This window comes from Ambystoma mexicanum, chromosome 4p, assembly GCF_040938575.1.
Source record: "Ambystoma mexicanum isolate Mex_15411 chromosome 4p, UKY_AmexF1_1, whole genome shotgun sequence".
In the NCBI taxonomy this organism is placed as follows: Eukaryota; Metazoa; Chordata; class Amphibia; order Caudata; family Ambystomatidae; genus Ambystoma; species Ambystoma mexicanum.
This window is the reverse complement of record NC_090927.1, coordinates 379,982,272-379,999,833: the sequence shown is the minus strand read 5'-3', so window position 1 is coordinate 379,999,833 and position 17,562 is coordinate 379,982,272. Positions and strand designations below refer to the sequence as shown.

The following is a 17,562-nucleotide window of genomic DNA, read 5'->3' as shown; positions in this document are numbered from 1 at the left end:
GCTGGCGAATAAAGGGTACAAGGGGGACAAGGGAAAGCTACAATACTGTCAGACAGAGGTGTTGTACCTGGGGCAGCTGATATCAAGAGACGGAAAAAGAATAATCCCTGACAGAGTGGAAGCAATAAGGTCAGTGAGAGAGCCCACAACAGTGAAGGAGATGCAGAAATTATTGGGAATGTGTAACTATTGTAGAGCATGGATATTAGATTATGCAGCCTACACCAGACCATTACTGCAAGCACTCAAGGAGGCCCAACAAGAGAACAGGAAAATAGAATGGTCAGAAGAGATGAGCGACTCATTTAAGTCACTAAAAGAATTGATTTCGAGTGCTCCAGTACTCGCCAATCCTGATTATGAAACCAAAATTTACCTGTTCTCACACTGTAAGGGAACACTTATGACAGCTGTACTGACACAAAAGACTTCCCTAGGACACAAACCCTTGGCTTACTATAGTGGCACATTGGATGCGGTGATGCAAGGACATTTCGCGTGCGAGCAATCTCTCGCCGCCGCCGCGTTCTCCATTGAGAAAAGTGCCATAATAGTAATGGGGTGCCCTGTCACGTTGTTCGTGGAACACTCATTATTTGCGATACTTGAAAGATCAAAAAGTACACTGACCACACAGCGAGCAACTGCCTATGAAATAATATTGTCCAGCGCCAATATCCATGTGGTACGGTGTAGGACAGTAAACCCGGCAACATTCATCACAGAACCATGCACACTGGAGGACATGCAGGAACACAATTGTGCGACTTACACAGGGGAAACAGGGGAGGACACTGTGGTGTGCGAGAATGCCCTGAGCGAGGGGGAGGTGTACTTTGTGGATGGGTCAGCATCGATTGACATGGACACAGGAGAGAAACATGTGGGGTTGGCAGTGGTGAAGTTAGAAGAAGGTGAGTATGAGATACTAGTACAGTATCGACTTCCATCACATTTCTCAGCACAAGCAGCAGAACTTATTGCCCTAATAGAAGCATTACATGCAGCTAAAGGTTGTGCAGTAACAATATATACAGATTCAGCTTACATGACGACAACAGTACATGGAGGTCTAGCAAGATGGGGGCGGAGGGGGTTTCGAAGAGCAGATGGAACCCCAGTGCAACATGCAGAACTACTGAAGGAATTGATTGAGGCCCTAAAAGATCCAACAGTGGTAGCAATAGTGAAGTGCCAAGCACATACGTCCAACACAGACGTTGTGTCTTTGGGGAACGCGGCAGCAGACGCTGCTGCCAAGGAGGCCTCGTACTTTGAAAAACATGAAACAGGTGAGTACATATTACAGCAAAAGACAAGCGAAGAGCCCCCAGAAGGATACAATGCCATGCCCATATCACAAATACTAGAGCTGCAGGAAGGAGCAAGTGGTGATGAAAAGATGATGTGGAAAAAACGAGGGTGCAGCAAATCGGCAACAGACGTACTATGGCGACAAAATAACTCAGGGAAAGTAGTAATGCCGGTCAAACTATTAGAGATAGCGTTTCAGCAATTACACTTCCCAGCACACAACACCAAACAACACATTGCAGCAGAGATACAAGAAGATTGGTTCGTGCCCTGTCTCCAGGAGCACATATCCAGACTGACAATGGAGTGCACAACGTGCCAGATATATAACTCTGGAATGACGCTACGAACACTCAGGGGAACAATTCCAAAACCGGTAGGGCCCTTCAGAGAACAGCACATTGACTATGCGGATATGGGGGAAAGGTGAAATGGGGCACGCTACATGATAGTGGTTGTTTGCCCATTTTCGAGGTGGGTGGAAGCAGGCCCATGTGCACGACCTGATGCTAAAAGCACTGCAAAGTTCCTAGTAAGGGAAGTGTTCCCGCGTTGGGGAATTTGCGACGTAATTCGCTCAGACAACGGCACTCACTTTGTGAACAAGCTCTTCAAAGAAGTGACCACATTATTGGGAATAAAACATAAATTGTGCTCAATTTATCATCCTCAAAGTAATGGCGTGGTAGAAAAGATGAACGGACTGTTAAAAGGGAGACTGTCCAAATTGTGTTTTTCATTAAAGAAAAACTGGATCTACTGTCTGCCCCTTGCGCTGTTTGAGCTGAGGAATCAGCCGAGCAAGGACCGCGATTTGTCCCCGCACGAAATCGTGACAGGGAGACGGATGCACTCTGCACATTCCCCACTTCGCCAACAATCAGACGCACACAGAAGCGCCACGATATTGGGAGATGAGTTCACAGAATACCTGAAGAAGCTAACTAGGGCAGCGCGCGCAATCTCAAAGCAGCTCTCTCCACCATTCACAAGGGAAGAAGGAAACACAACAGGATCCCATGTAGAACATGAAGTACAGGGACAATTAATGCCAGGAGAGTTAATTTATGTCCGGAGCTTTGTGCGCCGGTGGAATGCCCCACAGTTCCACGGACCGTACGAAGTGGTGTTTCGTACCCCTACAGCTGTAAAAGTAAAGGGGCTCAAATATTGGATACATTTGACGGATGTGCGAAAGGCATATAATAGTGTGCAGGAAGAGGTGGATGAGGAGGCACAGACAACAGCAAAAAATACTAATGAAAATGATGAGTGAACGTGAACATGTGAGTGAAAGAAGTGTACCTGACAGATAAAATTGTTAACGAGAACCATTATATTACAGGTTATCGATAAAGATAAAAGATTCAAAAAAACAAAAAAAAAGAAGGATTTAAGTGTAAATAATAATGTGAAAAACATGTATATTGTCTGCTCCCTTCTCTGTACATCCCAACCCCCCTCCCCTACCCAGACCCATCTCCCTTCCATGACCTCCTGGCACTGGTAGTGCCAACAAAAATGTTTACATGCATGCACTTAATGCACTTTTATATCTCAAACAGGAACTACCATGGCAACTAACGGGCAGCCTGCAACGGATAGATTTATTAGATATAGAGAATTTTTAGCTGAGAGATGTAGATATTCGTATGAGTGTGGGTTGTCTGTATGCATTACATTATTTTTTACAATACTGTTTGGCCTGGTTACATATTGGTTTATAGCGTTCATCTCTATCGAGATGAACGAGGGGGGAGGTTATAACGGGATTAATGTGACAAATGAAACAGCAATTGTAAATACTAAAGAAGGTGATTTTTGGGTATGGGATGGAACTAAACTGGTATGGGGGTATTACACGACACCATCTAATGTTGCTATCTCGCAAAATGAAGGTTTGCAGGAAAAAATGCAAAACAGCACAACTTCCCCGCCAAAAGTATCTAATTACAATGCCCATAGTCTAAATGATCGTAACCCTTCAGTTATATCATGGTTATATAACACCCCCACCAGCGTGCCCGCTCACGGAACAGAAAACACACTGCTAGATAGCATGGAGAAAGAGAATGAAAAAATGACAGCGAGATATGAAGTATTATATGATGACTGGGCAAAGGGGGGCGAGAGGGGGAAAGGGGGGCCCACACTGTCCATCGCCCATGAAGCTGGGAAATACCTTAGAAAAAGAAATAACAGACGGAAAAGGGAGGCGGGGAGGAGGAAATATGATGAATATTATGGGTTGGGATTGGACAAAATGGAAGACCCACGACACCCCCACCAGACAAATAAATGGTATGCAGACATGAGTGCAACGGCTAAGCAAACCACAAATGAGAGCTGTTATGTCTGCTCCCTCATTCCCTATGCTTCAGGCACACCCAAAGTATTGTTAGCCAAAGAGTTGCCTATTGTCGATGCCCAATGTCTCCTTCATCTCACATTGTGCAGAATTAAGAACACCTTCCAGGCACATGAAATGACTTTTAAAATGCTGCAGAATGAGAAGACCCGTTATCCGAAGGCGGTAGGAGTGGTATGTTTGGAGGTTCCATTTTTTATAATACAAGGGACACTTTTTTCAGAAAATAAGTGGATTGACGAAGAGATAATGTGCAAGGCTGAAGCACTGCGAGGTGTGGCACAAGAGAAACTGCAATGCATAGAAGAGACGTGCACACCAGTATGGAAGGAACATATCTCAAAATTGACTTGGGTAACGGCCATTGAAAAACCCTTCAAGCTGCAGAAAGAAAGAAACTATGAACTGTGTTTCAAGGGAGACGGGAGAACCATCATGGGGTAAACAAAAACTGTAACTTAGACCCACACCATCCCAGATATGAGAAAAGGGACAGCGGCCCTAATGGACACTTATTGGGTATGTGGCAACCAGGCATACCTACACCTCCCACAATCCTGGGGTGGGAGCTGCTCATTGGCCACCCTACACTCCACACTAATGGTGATCCCGGAAAGCCACATTGATGGGAGCAAGAAAACGCGAGAAAAACCTCAGCAGAATGAGGCCCAGCCAACTGCACAGTCAAGTATATGTCCTGTCTTCCGGGAACAAGGAGGAGGTGCTGTCCCGAAACAAACGATCATCGAACTACATATCAAAAGCATCATCAGAACTGCTGGCACAGATCCCGGATAGATATCGATTATTCAGCTCTGCAGAAACTTTCTTTGCCTCACTCATCCCAAGCATCCAGGCATGAGCAAATGCAAAGTGGCTCCAAATCACACGCTGGGAGCTGATCCAGCTGGCAAATGACACTGAAGAAGGGTTTAACGTAATAAAAGTGGAACTGCGAGCACTGCGGCTAATGACCATGCAAAATAGGTATGTCTTGGACCTGTTGACAGCAATGGACGGAGGTGTTTGCCGAAAAATTGGAAGTGCCTGCTGCACTTTCGTACCTTCCGAAGACGCAGATAACGGTTCCCTGTCCCATGTGATCAAAGCAGTACATAACCTAGGAGAAAGAATGAAAATGGAAGGTGGAGCAGAAGAAAGTGCATGGTTCGACAACATCTTCTCCTGGGTCCCATCGTGGCTGGGAATGACTGTTAAATTTTTGATGCCGGCTGTAGTGTTCCTTCTTTTTATTTTTTGCCTGTGCCAGGTGGGTCTTCGATGTTGCGCTAACGCAGTGCCGAATGGTGCAATGATGATGGTGACAATGGGCAACGCCTGCGGTACGATACAAACTATGCAGGAAGTACAGGTACAAACAGGAACAGATTACACGTCAAGATTCCAGATGGTGCCCAGGTACCACGACAAGGATATAGTAGATAAATTATGGCACACTACAATTAAAGAGCCCCGTATACTTAAATGGTACGAGGAGGGGAGAGCGGTTGTATATACCTGACCTGCACCCCAGATGAATATGCTAGGAGAGGAGAAAGCCTGCGAGGGTTGTGCAGGGCATGGATGCCCATAAAAGGCACCCCTCCATGGGATGACGCTATAGCTGACGAGGAAGAGTGCAGGAGATTGGAGGATTTAAAGTATTTGTTACTTAAGTAACGAAAGGGGGGAAATGTATGGGAGGATTGGTCCAAGAGACCCCCCTCCCCTGCATCCTCTCCCCGGGTGAAGTCCATGGCTCGTCAGGGGTTCCCCCTGCCACCAGGGCCCAGGTGGCTGAAGACATTGACCAAACCTGTTCAATTTAGCTAGGCCCTGGAAACCATTTTGTGAAATAAAGATGGTTTGAGCCCTGTGCACTGCAGCGTGGCCCCCACCCTTGGAGAGTTTCAATTATCCCCGTGGCCACAGCTCTCTGGTAGATCTGCTGAGAGCCCGTTCCCACAAACAGACGGACATGAGCTAGTGTTAGATACCAACACTGTAACATTTCACCTTCCGCAGTGTATCGCTGTCTCCAGTATGACCCAGCCAGCAGGGCCAGGGTGGAAAAGAACTGTAAAATGGTCCCCTGACAAAAGCAGAGTCCCCAACTACTAATGTGCAAACCACCTGTGATGAAACTTTTCTCTCCATGACCTCTCTGACTAAAAACCTGTAAACTCCATAAAAATGGCAGAATGTGTGCTTATGACATTAGGGATGAAGCACCCACATCCCTGTAACTATGCGCAAACAGTAAAAGTGTCCCGGGGGTTTTTCATGTTTTGTGTTTTACCAAGAAGCCTGCACCCCAAGGTCCCATGCCATAACTGAACTAATGCTGCTAGAGTGCAAGGAAAGACAAATGCAACCCTATTGGGAGCTCACGTAAGGGGTGCACGAAAATGCACCATATGTATGTCCAAGCTCACCATGTGTCACTGCCGTCAGTCTTATTGGTGGGTTGTTCCTGCGTGCTCCACCAACCTTACTACTACCTCACTTACCGCACATGTATAGACATGTAACAAAATGTTGTGGTTGTGAAATACTTAGCGTATAAGTAACGTGTTCGAAATGGCCATATGAAAGGCACTAACAATGTCAAAAAAAATGTGAGCTTTGAAAAGACTCAATGAGTATTGTATATTATGTGAATGTTTATGTCTCTTCGACCTAGATCTGCAACACACAAGGAAAATACCTTTGTGAGCACATGCAAGGCCATTCCCCCTTCCTCCCAGTGAAGCCTGCCAGACGAAAAAGCAGAGGCCTGTGCTGCTCTGCTCCACCTCCCCCAATTCGGCTGGAGCCGCTTCAAATATTTGCATTCCCCCGCAGCACCCAAGGCCACGGCCTGCCACCTCAATTATTTACAACCCAGCAGTAAACCCTGGCCTGAAAACACAGATCCAAAGGCGCCCTTTCTTAAGCTCCACGACCCACCGGCTCACCTTAGGTTAATGGCCCCTGTAAAATTAGGACACCCAATATTATGGCAACACTACAAGAACACATCCATAATGACTTCTAACGCAACATGATAACGCGGACCGCCTGTCCCATGCCCTGAGACGCAACCCCGCGACCTATGATACCCGGTCAACAGGACGATGGTAACCATGTATTGATGTATCACCAAAAGACCCCACTCTAGGTGCATTCCTCCTGTGTTGCATTAACCTGTAGAATAACCTATTGGAAGATTTACCAGGGAAGATAATATTGCAATGTTGAATGACTGCGGTGTGCATCGCCCTAGGGCAGAAAGTCAGGAAAGACATTCATCACTGACACTGGTCACGGCTGGCACAACAACACTGCCCGGATGAGCCCAGCTGACCTGCCAGGCCCAGCCCAACCCACGAGGGTAACCAGTGACGTCCTCCAGCCACGGCAAACCACATCGCAGCAGCACCTATAGTTAGTCGTCGCCACCCAATCCCCACGAACTTGTGCCCCCTATAGCATGTAGGTTCTTATGACGCTTTTTGTAAATATATACGCCTGTCTTTGCTATTGTCAGACAGAGCGCTCTCGGAGTTTGCAGAGTTCTTTGCATGCCCTATTCTGATTGATAAACTCCCATTTAAGCTCACCCGCACTTTGTCCTGGCCTTATTCCCATCCTGGCAGAGTCCATTATTGTCTCTCATTGTGGGGAGGATCGTGCTATCTGGGGGACGCTCGCCTTCACCATCTTGTCTGATACTTGCAAATACCATTTCAACTCTGGCTATTGCACGTGATCAGTGTGATCCCCAAGAAAAGTTGCAGGACAGCGAGCACCGAAAACATAACCGGATTGATGGCTGCAATACCTGGAACAGCAGGCGGACCTGACAGTAATGGTGCTGACACCCATATAAAGCGTCCTTTGGTTAGTCTGGTCCTTTACTCAAGCAGCGGGCTGTGAACCGCAAGGTCGTCAGGGAGTCCTGGGTGCTGTTGCCTCATTCTGGTTGCAAAATCAAAGATCGAGCTTTGGAGCTCACTGGTTCACTATTTGTATATGGTCTGACGCCTCATATGCTGTTGACACAATCTACACATCCTTATCCCTTGAAGTGACGGTATTTTTCTTTCTTTTCTTTTCTGCAGGTCATTTCACAGGTAAAGCAACGTTTGAGCCTGTATAAAACAATGTTATTTGGAGGATTCCAGATGTCATCAAATGCCAAAGCATCCATTGTTTCGTCTATTGCACAAGCTGGCATCCAGCCTCTGGGGCTGCATCCCTCGGTGCAGGTGAGGATACTTGCTAGGCTGCTGAAGGCGCTGTCTCCAATGTGCTGTCGCTTTTGACTCTCAAAGGATTTAGCCCATCGGGCAGCTTTCTGCCGTGTCTCCTGTGAGCTGTGCATGCTACTACGGCATGACTGAAATGCACTTGCATTCATGAACCTGCATTAGTTCTTCTGCATCCACATGTTTGGCTTTCGTTTTTTTTTAAATTGATGTGCTCATGGTTACATTTGAACCTTTTAAACACTACACACAAATGTTTTGGGTTATGATGTTGAATGAAAACATTGGATTTTAAAAAAAATCCGATTTTTTCCTTCTGTACTTCTGCACGTTCCGTGATACGTTTAATAATTCCAGACCGGAAATTCCCACTTTCATTTAAATGTACAAACATGGTTGTATTGCCTCGTTTCTCTGATCTGACCATTGGAACAGGCCTGTACATTTACTCTCATGACCATTTCCCATGAGTAGCTCTGCTTTTCATAACATGGTCCAATGCCCACCTTCTGTCCACCATTTTCCCCCTAGCATTCTGCCCTCTTCCCCTGCCTGGCATACAGATTAAAATCCTCTACAGCCTAGGATGTTGCCAAACATAATGCAGTTGGGCACAAGAACCACCTTTGTGAACAATTGTGAAAATAGCCCATGAACCGTCCAATGAAGATTTTGTTTGAGGGAGTCAGTTGTGCAATGAATCAATGCTTTTGTTTGAGGGAGTCACAATTAACCAATGCCTTTGTTTGAGGGAATCGGTATTGCAATGAATCAATGCTTTTGTTTGAGGGAGTCAGCAGTGCAATGAATCGATGCTTTTGTATTAGGGAGTCAGTAGTGCAATGAATCAATGCTTTTGTTTGAGGGAGTCAGTAGTGCAATGAATCAATGCTTTTGTATTAGGGAGTCAGTAGTGCAATGAATCAATGTTTTTTTAGAGGGAGTCAGTAGTGCAATTAATCAATGCTTTTGTTTGAGGGAGTTTGTTTGAGGGAGTCAGCAGTGCAATTAATCAATGCTTTTTGTTTGAGGAAGTCAGTAGTGCAATTAATCAATGCTTCTGTTTTAGGGAGTTTGTTTGAGGGAGTCAGCAGTGCAATGAATCAATGCTTTTTGTTTGAGGGAGTCAGTAGTGCAATTAATCACTGTTTCGTTTGAGGGAGTCAGTAGTGCAATGAATCAATGTTTTTGTTTGAGGGAGTCAGTAGTGCAATGAATCAATGCTTTTGTATTAGGGAGTCAGTAGTGCAATGAATCAATGCTTTTTTTGAGGGAATCAGAAGTGCAATTAATCAATGCTTTTGTTTGAGGGAGTTTGTTTGAGGGAGTCAGTAGTGCAATGAATCAATGCTAACATGAGTCATTCCGGAAGGCGACTCCTTCTGGTTGACTGACTCAAGTTTGCTCAAACTTCAACAACGGTTTAGCATTGTTCTTTTTTTGGAGATCAATATCGAATGTACTTTAAGGTGTCTTCCGTCATATACTGAGTTACTGTCAGTCACCAATGACAATTGAATTAGCATGATTGTTAACAATAAGTGACCAAATTACCTGTTTGAAGAACTTTAGATATGAAGAAAGCTTGCATTTACACATATGTAGGACTGCTCCCATATAGCTGAAGTGTTACATGAAACAAAAACATAGGCCGTTATCATGAATGTGAAATGAAGCCGAAAATGTAGGAAGCACATAACATCAGTAGTGCCTAGGATGGAATTACAAAAATGATTGTAGTTTGCTCCCATTTACTCTCATTATTGAGCCCCCAGCCCAATGCCTGTTTCCCTAATGTATGAATCCAGGATTTCATGTGTTGCGGGATCTTATTTCATGTTCCGCTCTTTGGCAGCATTAGTTCATCACTTGCTGGTTGGGTCTGTGAAGTGTTTTATGAAGAAGGAATTGGGATCTTCTGAACTGTGGCCAGCTAGTCTGATTTCCGCTTCCAGGTGTTTTTACTAACGCGAGTAAGGCTAGTGGGACACATGTTGGTGTAGAAAACAAACTCAGTGTCACACGTAATATTTGTGTCACATATAGTGTTACATCACAGACAAGGTAATATAAAGACCACAGCCTCTTCACCCACATTTATTTTTAGTTGATATTGTCACAGATGGCCTAAAAGTCCATAGCCAGATCAAGATTAGCGTGCTTTATTAACATTTTATACAAATGGTTTGGGAAGGCTCGGGTGGGTAAAACTAAGGGTATCCCTATGGTTCTCCCGACCTCCACGTGTGCTCCCTCCACTTTAACCCATGTGCCCCTGACCACTAGATTGTTCCCACTGTATACTAAAGCATGGTGACCCCTACTGTCTAGATCTTTTAAAATCTGGAAGGGAAACCTAAAGGCTGTGGCCTTCTTTTTCTACCGCCATCAATGAATTTCTAAATGATCCTCTCCCTTTTGGCAGTAGAACGGTTTCAATGAGGTATCTCGACTGGCATGCTCTCTCGCTCGCTCTCACTAAGTCTTTCTATCTCCCTCTGTGTCTATCTCCCCTTTCCTCCCTCTGTCCTCTCCTTGTCTGCTTGGCTCTCAAACTATATCCCTGTCCTCCTGTCTCTCAGTCATCACTTCTATCTCACCCCTTCTCCCTGTCGGTTTCCTACATACTCCCCTCATCTTCTTCTCTCACCTCTCTTCCACCAACCTGTGATTTCCTGCATCTTTCTACTCTAATCTCCCTCCCTCTCTACCTGCACCCCTCTCACCCCTCTCCCTCAATGATCTCGTCTACTCAAAGGCTCTAGCCCCACCCCATTTTCAATCTCCATTTGCGGGGTGGCAACCATGTGTCCAGGCTGCTCATTTTCTTTGTGGATTTCTCTGTGTGCTGGTGTGTTTCATTTCAAGTTGGGTTTGGGGAACTGTTCTGCATGTCCCCTGAAGTCCCCTCTTGCCCTCTGTTTTTTTTTGTGCTGCCCCACCATTCCCCTGGGGCCAGTCTGGTGTTGGTAGGTCAGGTGTTTGGTGTCTCCTCTCTGCTTGGCAGGAAGAATCTGAGACCATTCCATTCCTATTCTCTATTCCATCCCCTGCTTCCTGTTGGGGTTTTCTTGGATGCACCCCGGTGCACTTTGGGAGGTGCGGTCCTGAAAAAGTCAAGAGAGGACTCTGGCCAGAAGAGAGGTTGATAGGCATTATAGAAGAGTTAGCAGTACCAGCAGTCCCATACAAAGCGCACTCAAAGAAACAGGGACTGGGCCTCGCCTTTGGAGTAAGACTGGCTCTGGAATTGCCCTGGTAGGCTGCCTACCCCTGGTCGGGCGGTGGTCCCTGCTCCTCCCTACCAGGGTGAATCCTCTGACCGTGACTCATTAGTCATGCTTTGCTGCTTATTTATAGGTTAAATGGAGTGATTTAGTACTTTCATGGATTTAAATAAAGGATTATCTGATTTAGCTTTTCTTTGTGTTGAGAATGATGAGAAGCAACAGAGCATTTGATGACCTACTCATGGAGATGCAAAAACATTGTTTCTGGGGAATTCTTTTTGGGCACGTGTTAATAGCACTTGGGCCCAGTGTCCATGGTGCAATAGCGTGTATTTTTGAAAAAAAAGAAAAATGTCCCTGTTGATGGAGTGCTTGCAGCTGTATGCCCCTTCACGAAAAGTAAGGAGTGAGTCCCTTGTCGCTCTTCATGGCATCTGAGTATGCGGTGGAAGATCGGGCAACCAGCAGCGCGGAAAATGTGCGAGAGTGGGTGGGGGGAGGGGTTGTTGAGAGGTGTGTTGGAAGGGGGGGGCAGTCAGAGAATGGAGGACCAGTCAGAGAATGGAGGACCTGGGAAGTAAAATGGCCCCGGTAGCACGTGGAAGCCACCAACTGCATTTGAAAGCAGGCTTTTCCTGTACATTCGTGCCTGGCTTTGGAACGTGCTGATTGCCATGCACCCTCACACCACATGCTAAAAATTATGTCAAATAACCGTAGAATTAAGTGACTGATTGTATGCTGTGGAGTTTCTTACCTTGACGTTGAACTCTGTTTCCACCATTTTCTTTGTGTGACTACAAATATTTCATAGACAACCCAGATTCAAATCTGCAAATCACGGGTTAATGAAGGGGTTTTTGTTTCATGCGATCATAAAGGACTATAGTGGCCATTCCCCACGTTTTCATGTAAAACTCTTAGGTCTGTGCATAACTGAACAAAGTTTACTACAAAGAACATTTTCTTGAGGTGTGTATGTACATTCAACATTGTGACTTATCCCCTAATATTGGTATTTCACAACTCCTCCGGATAGAGGAATGATGATGATGAATGAAGAGCACACCATATACATGTAGTTTATTGTATCATGATTGCCTGGTCTGCCCATATGTGTACTTCATGGAGACTGCTTCCTCTCCAGTGCAGTCTTTGCTCTTAGAGAACGATTATTGCCCCATATCTGTCCCAGTCCCTGTTCGGTTCTTTCACTGAATGCCCTCTTCCACTCCTGTTGGAAGGTTGTTCTACGCACTTGCCATTTTCGTGAATAAGAAGTCTTATATACTTGGATCTCCCAATACAAGTTTGATGTCATTTAATTTTGCTCTCTCTTGCACTTCTCCCCTCCCTCTCCCCTTGCACTTCTTGTTCTCATATTTGCACGATCTGAATGACACAAGACCTAGAAAGATATTTGTCTTGTCCTCCCTCTGTCTTCCCTCACTTGTCTTGTCGCGCCTAAAAACACTTGTGTACAGGCGAGTTATAGATGACTTATATCATATCACATAGCCACGTGGCCACTGGAATAAGACCACAACCTCACTGTAATGCTCCCTGTGACTGTCCCTATGCAAGCCATCATAATGCATTTCTGTATGTGTCTTCTGGGACAGGACACACTACCTTAGTAGTGGACTAATGCTCCCACTCTTTCTTGAGTATGCAATGATGGCAGGGGAGCACACATGTCAATCATAGTGGATGTCCCGCCTTCATTACTGGCTTCTTAATGGTGGATCCTGTTGTTTCCTCTTGAGCAGCTTTGCCCTTTCTGTGACAAACATAATGTGCCCCCTTTCTGCCTAGCAACATGTATTATTGTGCCCAGGTGGAGTGATTGAGCACAGAATGTTGAGTTCTGCCGTCTTCCTTGATCCTCAGAGCACTTGGAGTCTGAGGCTCTTTATTCTACTTGAATATCACGAATCAAGAGACCTGGAGCACCTAATGTCCTCATCTGAAACCACATAATTGCCCCTGCATTCTGCAAGGCTTCCATTAACCCATTTATCTTCTCCTCAGGACTTTAAATTTTACGTATGAGACATTGTGTGATCTTTTGTTGTAGTTGGAAGCAAGTCATACATGTAATCGCTAACATTAGGCACTTCGTTTCATTTACTGCTGACACTGGCAAACAATGCATTCCTATGTAAGTGTGTGTTCATGGGCACGTACCTATCTCTATGTGTGCGGAAATGTGTATGCATGTATGCGTTTATTAATATGTTTACATATGAATGTGAATGCATGTATGTGTGTGTATTTATAGGCACGTGTAACTAAGCATATGTGTGTGTGTCTATAGACATGTATGCATGTGTGTTTACATATGTATGTGTGCGCATATATATTTATATGTGTAGAAAGAGAGATATAGAAATGCTTGTATAACACTAAGAATAGTTGCCAAAATATAGCACACGAAAAACAAACGAAAGAGAACTTAACATTTTATTGGAATTCCACGGCTCTCGCATGAGCCAGGCCTACTCCTAGAAATACTGTTGGTTATGCAGATTTTATTCTGAACATGTGTTTGGACCCTAGACCCCTAACATACAATCTTTCACAGTGACACGTTGGAATATCCAGGATATAACTTCATGGCTAGTTGGTCAGAAACACAAAAATGCAGATCTTCTGCAAAGTGATGGGCCATGATATTACAAGAAACCAGGATTGACAACACAACTATCCATGATTGCCCAGCTATCAAAAGACAAGGGGACAGATATCTGGGGGGGAAGAGGGATCTTGGCAAGGCAGAAGGGCTCCATACACAATTGGATCAACATATCTAAAGATTCTGCATATGCAATCAGATATTTACCTCTGTGTGGGCACAGACACATATTCTCAGGACATATACCATATTCGCATAGCCCAATACATACACAAATAGCTAGGATAACACCACTAACTCAAATGGCAAGAAGGTATTCAACCTCTGCAAGAGCGTTAATTGTCAAATCCGTCAATGGAAGGATACCTTCGGGCAATTTATTTTTAAATTAACTTAGGGCAGCAACATAATCTATAATGCTATCACTGGTTTTACTACATCTGAAATCAATTATTTGCCAAAGAGAAATCGCCACTCAGACCATTGTCAACTGGGTCTATACATTAAAACAGCCCAGAACAAATACACGAGAACAGCCACTCCAAAGCGCCGTTACCATTCATCCTCCTTCTCGCACATTCCTCTGGACAGAAGAGGGTAAAGACACATTCACATCTACTGACCACCCCAAAGACCTAAGAAACAAAAGCAATAATCACAGCACATTCCTTAAAAACGAGAACAGCAATAAATAATATCGCACAGAATATCGCCATTAAAAGGTATGGCGCTGCATTCTCCTAGCAGCACAAAACACAGCCTCATTAAGACACACTCATATAATGAAGATGGCACATAAACACAACCCTCCCCTCCCTTCCCAGGGGAGCCTCATCTCATTTTGTTTTATGGCTTTATTGGGACTCAAATTCCATCCCTATTACCAGCTCGATTTAACCTTCAATCTTATGTTTTAGGCTCATCGCACATGTATGTGCTTTAGTGCTGCCCTCCCCCGTTTTCTTAAACAGGGGCATTAGGAGGAATCTTCGAAAGTCCCAATAAAAGAGACAAAATACAAACACATGCCCAGTTGTGCGCAGAGTGAGGTTATCACTAGAGCCTGATACAAAGGCAAGGGTAACCCCATGGAACGGCAAAGTCACTGCTGCCACTTCTAGGGAATCCACTCCAGCATAAGATGTAGTCCCGTACACTGGGCAAATACACACAACCCCAAATACTAAACTCTCCACAGTGTGAGCTTTATCTCCACATTCTCCCCTCCTATGGGAGTAAAAGCCAGCTTCTCCATTTTCTGTCTCAAGAGGTAATGCCAGTAGGTCTCCCTAACTAATTGCAGGCCTTCACCTAGGGGTGCGCCCAGATATCCAAAACCTCTAGCAGGAGAACCCCTTTTCTTAGATCTCTAACCCAATGGAGCCCCAAGCCTCCAGTGTTCCTGCTAGACCCCGACCCATGGTTCAGCTACCACCTTGCCCAGTACTCCAGTGGCTTCAACCAGCAAATCCTGTCTATTCCCTATCACGCTGCAATAGCAAGCATAGATGCGCTACTCGCAACATGCCATAGGGACCTCAGAAAAGATTCTCAGTCACCACCAATTTAGGGCAGGGCATGTTTCCCCATAGTTCTGCACTATGCTAGGCTGCAGGCACCGTATTAGTCTCTATGTGAGACACAATTGATCCAGCAATAAAAGACATGCTAAAGTGGCCTCCCCATCCCCCACACGACCTGGGTAAGGATTAGCACAGATTCATATAAATGGTCTACCCAAGTGCCACACGCCAAAAATATTACCCAATGTAGTCAACGGAAGACACCTTCTTCACTGCCTTCTCCCCTATCTGCAGGCAGTTGCTCGTTCTTTCATACATTCCCCAGGCCAAACTTTTAGCCTCATGAATATTAATTATGAGACTTTGGCTCTGCATTCTATTTTCAAAGCAATTTATTGAAGAAAGCCAGGCAACACACTCTTGCCGAAAATATTTCCAAAAAGAATATGATTTCATCTGGCATTCAGAACCAAACCTTAAATTACTGCAGGTTGGAATAGAGAGGGAAAGCAAATGACAATATAGAATTCATGAACACACTAATCCAACTCAATCAGCTGCAAGGTGAAGATTAACAATGCACCAACTGTGCTCTTCAAACCACAGGAATGGGGAGTGAGATTATGTTGCAACTTCAGTCCAACTCTGTTCAATCTCTATAGCAATGACTTCTCTATGTTGCTAGAGGAATCCACTCCCCTGGACTGAGAAAAAAACACCTCAGAAATAACAGGCCTGCTACAGGTTGATAACCTGGTGAGATTGGCACCCACCAAAGAATGTCTCCTACACAATCTTAACCACCTTGATGAACATTGCAAGATCTGGTCTTTGTAGAACCTAAATAAGACCAACATGACGGTTATCCAGAAGAAGGCAAATAGCAACGAATGTAAAACTATTACTCCATGCCACAAATAGTGAAGACATTACAGATTGCACTTACTTATGCCTCAGATTTAGTGCATCTGAAAGTTTGAAACTGTCAACAAAAGCACTCCAAGGAAAAGTCTTCTGTGCATTTTATGCCACCAAGAAGCATATTTCAAGCCACCAGGAATTTGAATGATGAAACATCCTGACAGCATCATCTCCCCTATTATACTTTATGGGACTGTCGTTTGGGGTCAAACACTACACACTAATGGGCCAAATCCCCCACAGACATTCTGCACCTGCAGTTCTGACAACGATTGGTTCATGTGCATAGAAACATCTCAGATCATGGATGCAGAGCAGAACTAGGGAGATCCCCTCCCCCCGCGGTGCAACATAAAATGTCACATTTATACATTATCATGCTATATTACGTGCAGGTACTGAAACTCCCCCCACTACAATGCCCTGCTAGAAAAAACTGTCAAACTCTCCAGAAATTCTCTTGCACATTTTATGACCGGTCTGTAGTTTTGCTGCAGCCGTGCTGCACACATTTGCAACATAGAAAACCAGACAGGAGGGGAAATTGGCTAGGGACCTGGAACAAAGCCAGGAGGATAGCTCAGGGGAAAGACATTTGTTTTGAAATCAAGACAACGCAGAGCACACAGGTTTGAATCCCATTCTCATGCTTAAAGACTGGTCTCCGGTGTTAAGATCGTAATACAAGATTAATTAAAGAAGGAAAACCCAATAAACTGGAGCGCAGAAGTAGGACCGCACAACATGCTAGAATGCCACAGGTAACTTGGGCAAAAATGGACACTTGGAGAATACTTAAGCTTAGTTACAAGCAAGAATCACAGCCAAACACAATTCGAATGCAGACTGGAAATAGGCTGGCCAACACAGTTGAAACAACAACATTAGGGAGGACAGAATCTGTCAACAGTGTGATTTAGGAGAAGTAGTGATTGACAGACACTTAATTCTGCACTGGCCAGCATGTAAAGACCACATCGAGTTCAAAGGGAGAATCGTGGGAGAAATACTACTAGTACAGGAGATGCTTTCCCATACGGAACATGTATTTATTGGAATTCTTATAAACCGCGCTACATGCCTGCAGGCCTCAGGGCGCACAACATATAGTGACTCACAGGTGGATATACCTCCAATGCTTTAACATGGGTGATAGAAGTTTAGGGTGCCGTTCCTAAAGTGGATCTGTTTGGCAGAAGAGAAATGATTAACCACAAGTCAGATCCAAATACGAATATCTATATAGAAGCCAGCAGAGGTTTGGATTTTTTTCAAAATGCGAATTAGCAAATGCCGTGAATGAGAATGAAAACTTCACCAC

At 44.7% G+C, this 17,562-nt stretch overlaps 1 protein-coding gene across 2 annotated transcripts in view; it reads left to right on the top strand.

Moving 5' to 3' along the window:
- KCNS3 (potassium voltage-gated channel modifier subfamily S member 3) overlaps nt 1-17,562 on the top strand; it is an 837,604-nt gene that overhangs the window by 640,728 nt on the left and 179,314 nt on the right. For both annotated transcript variants that reach the window (XM_069605923.1, XM_069605922.1), the window contains one exon: nt 7,786-7,932. In XM_069605923.1, coding sequence (XP_069462024.1) covers nt 7,828-7,932 — 105 coding nt within the window. In that variant the 5' untranslated portion in view covers nt 7,786-7,827. The remainder of the gene's footprint in view (nt 1-7,785; nt 7,933-17,562) is intronic.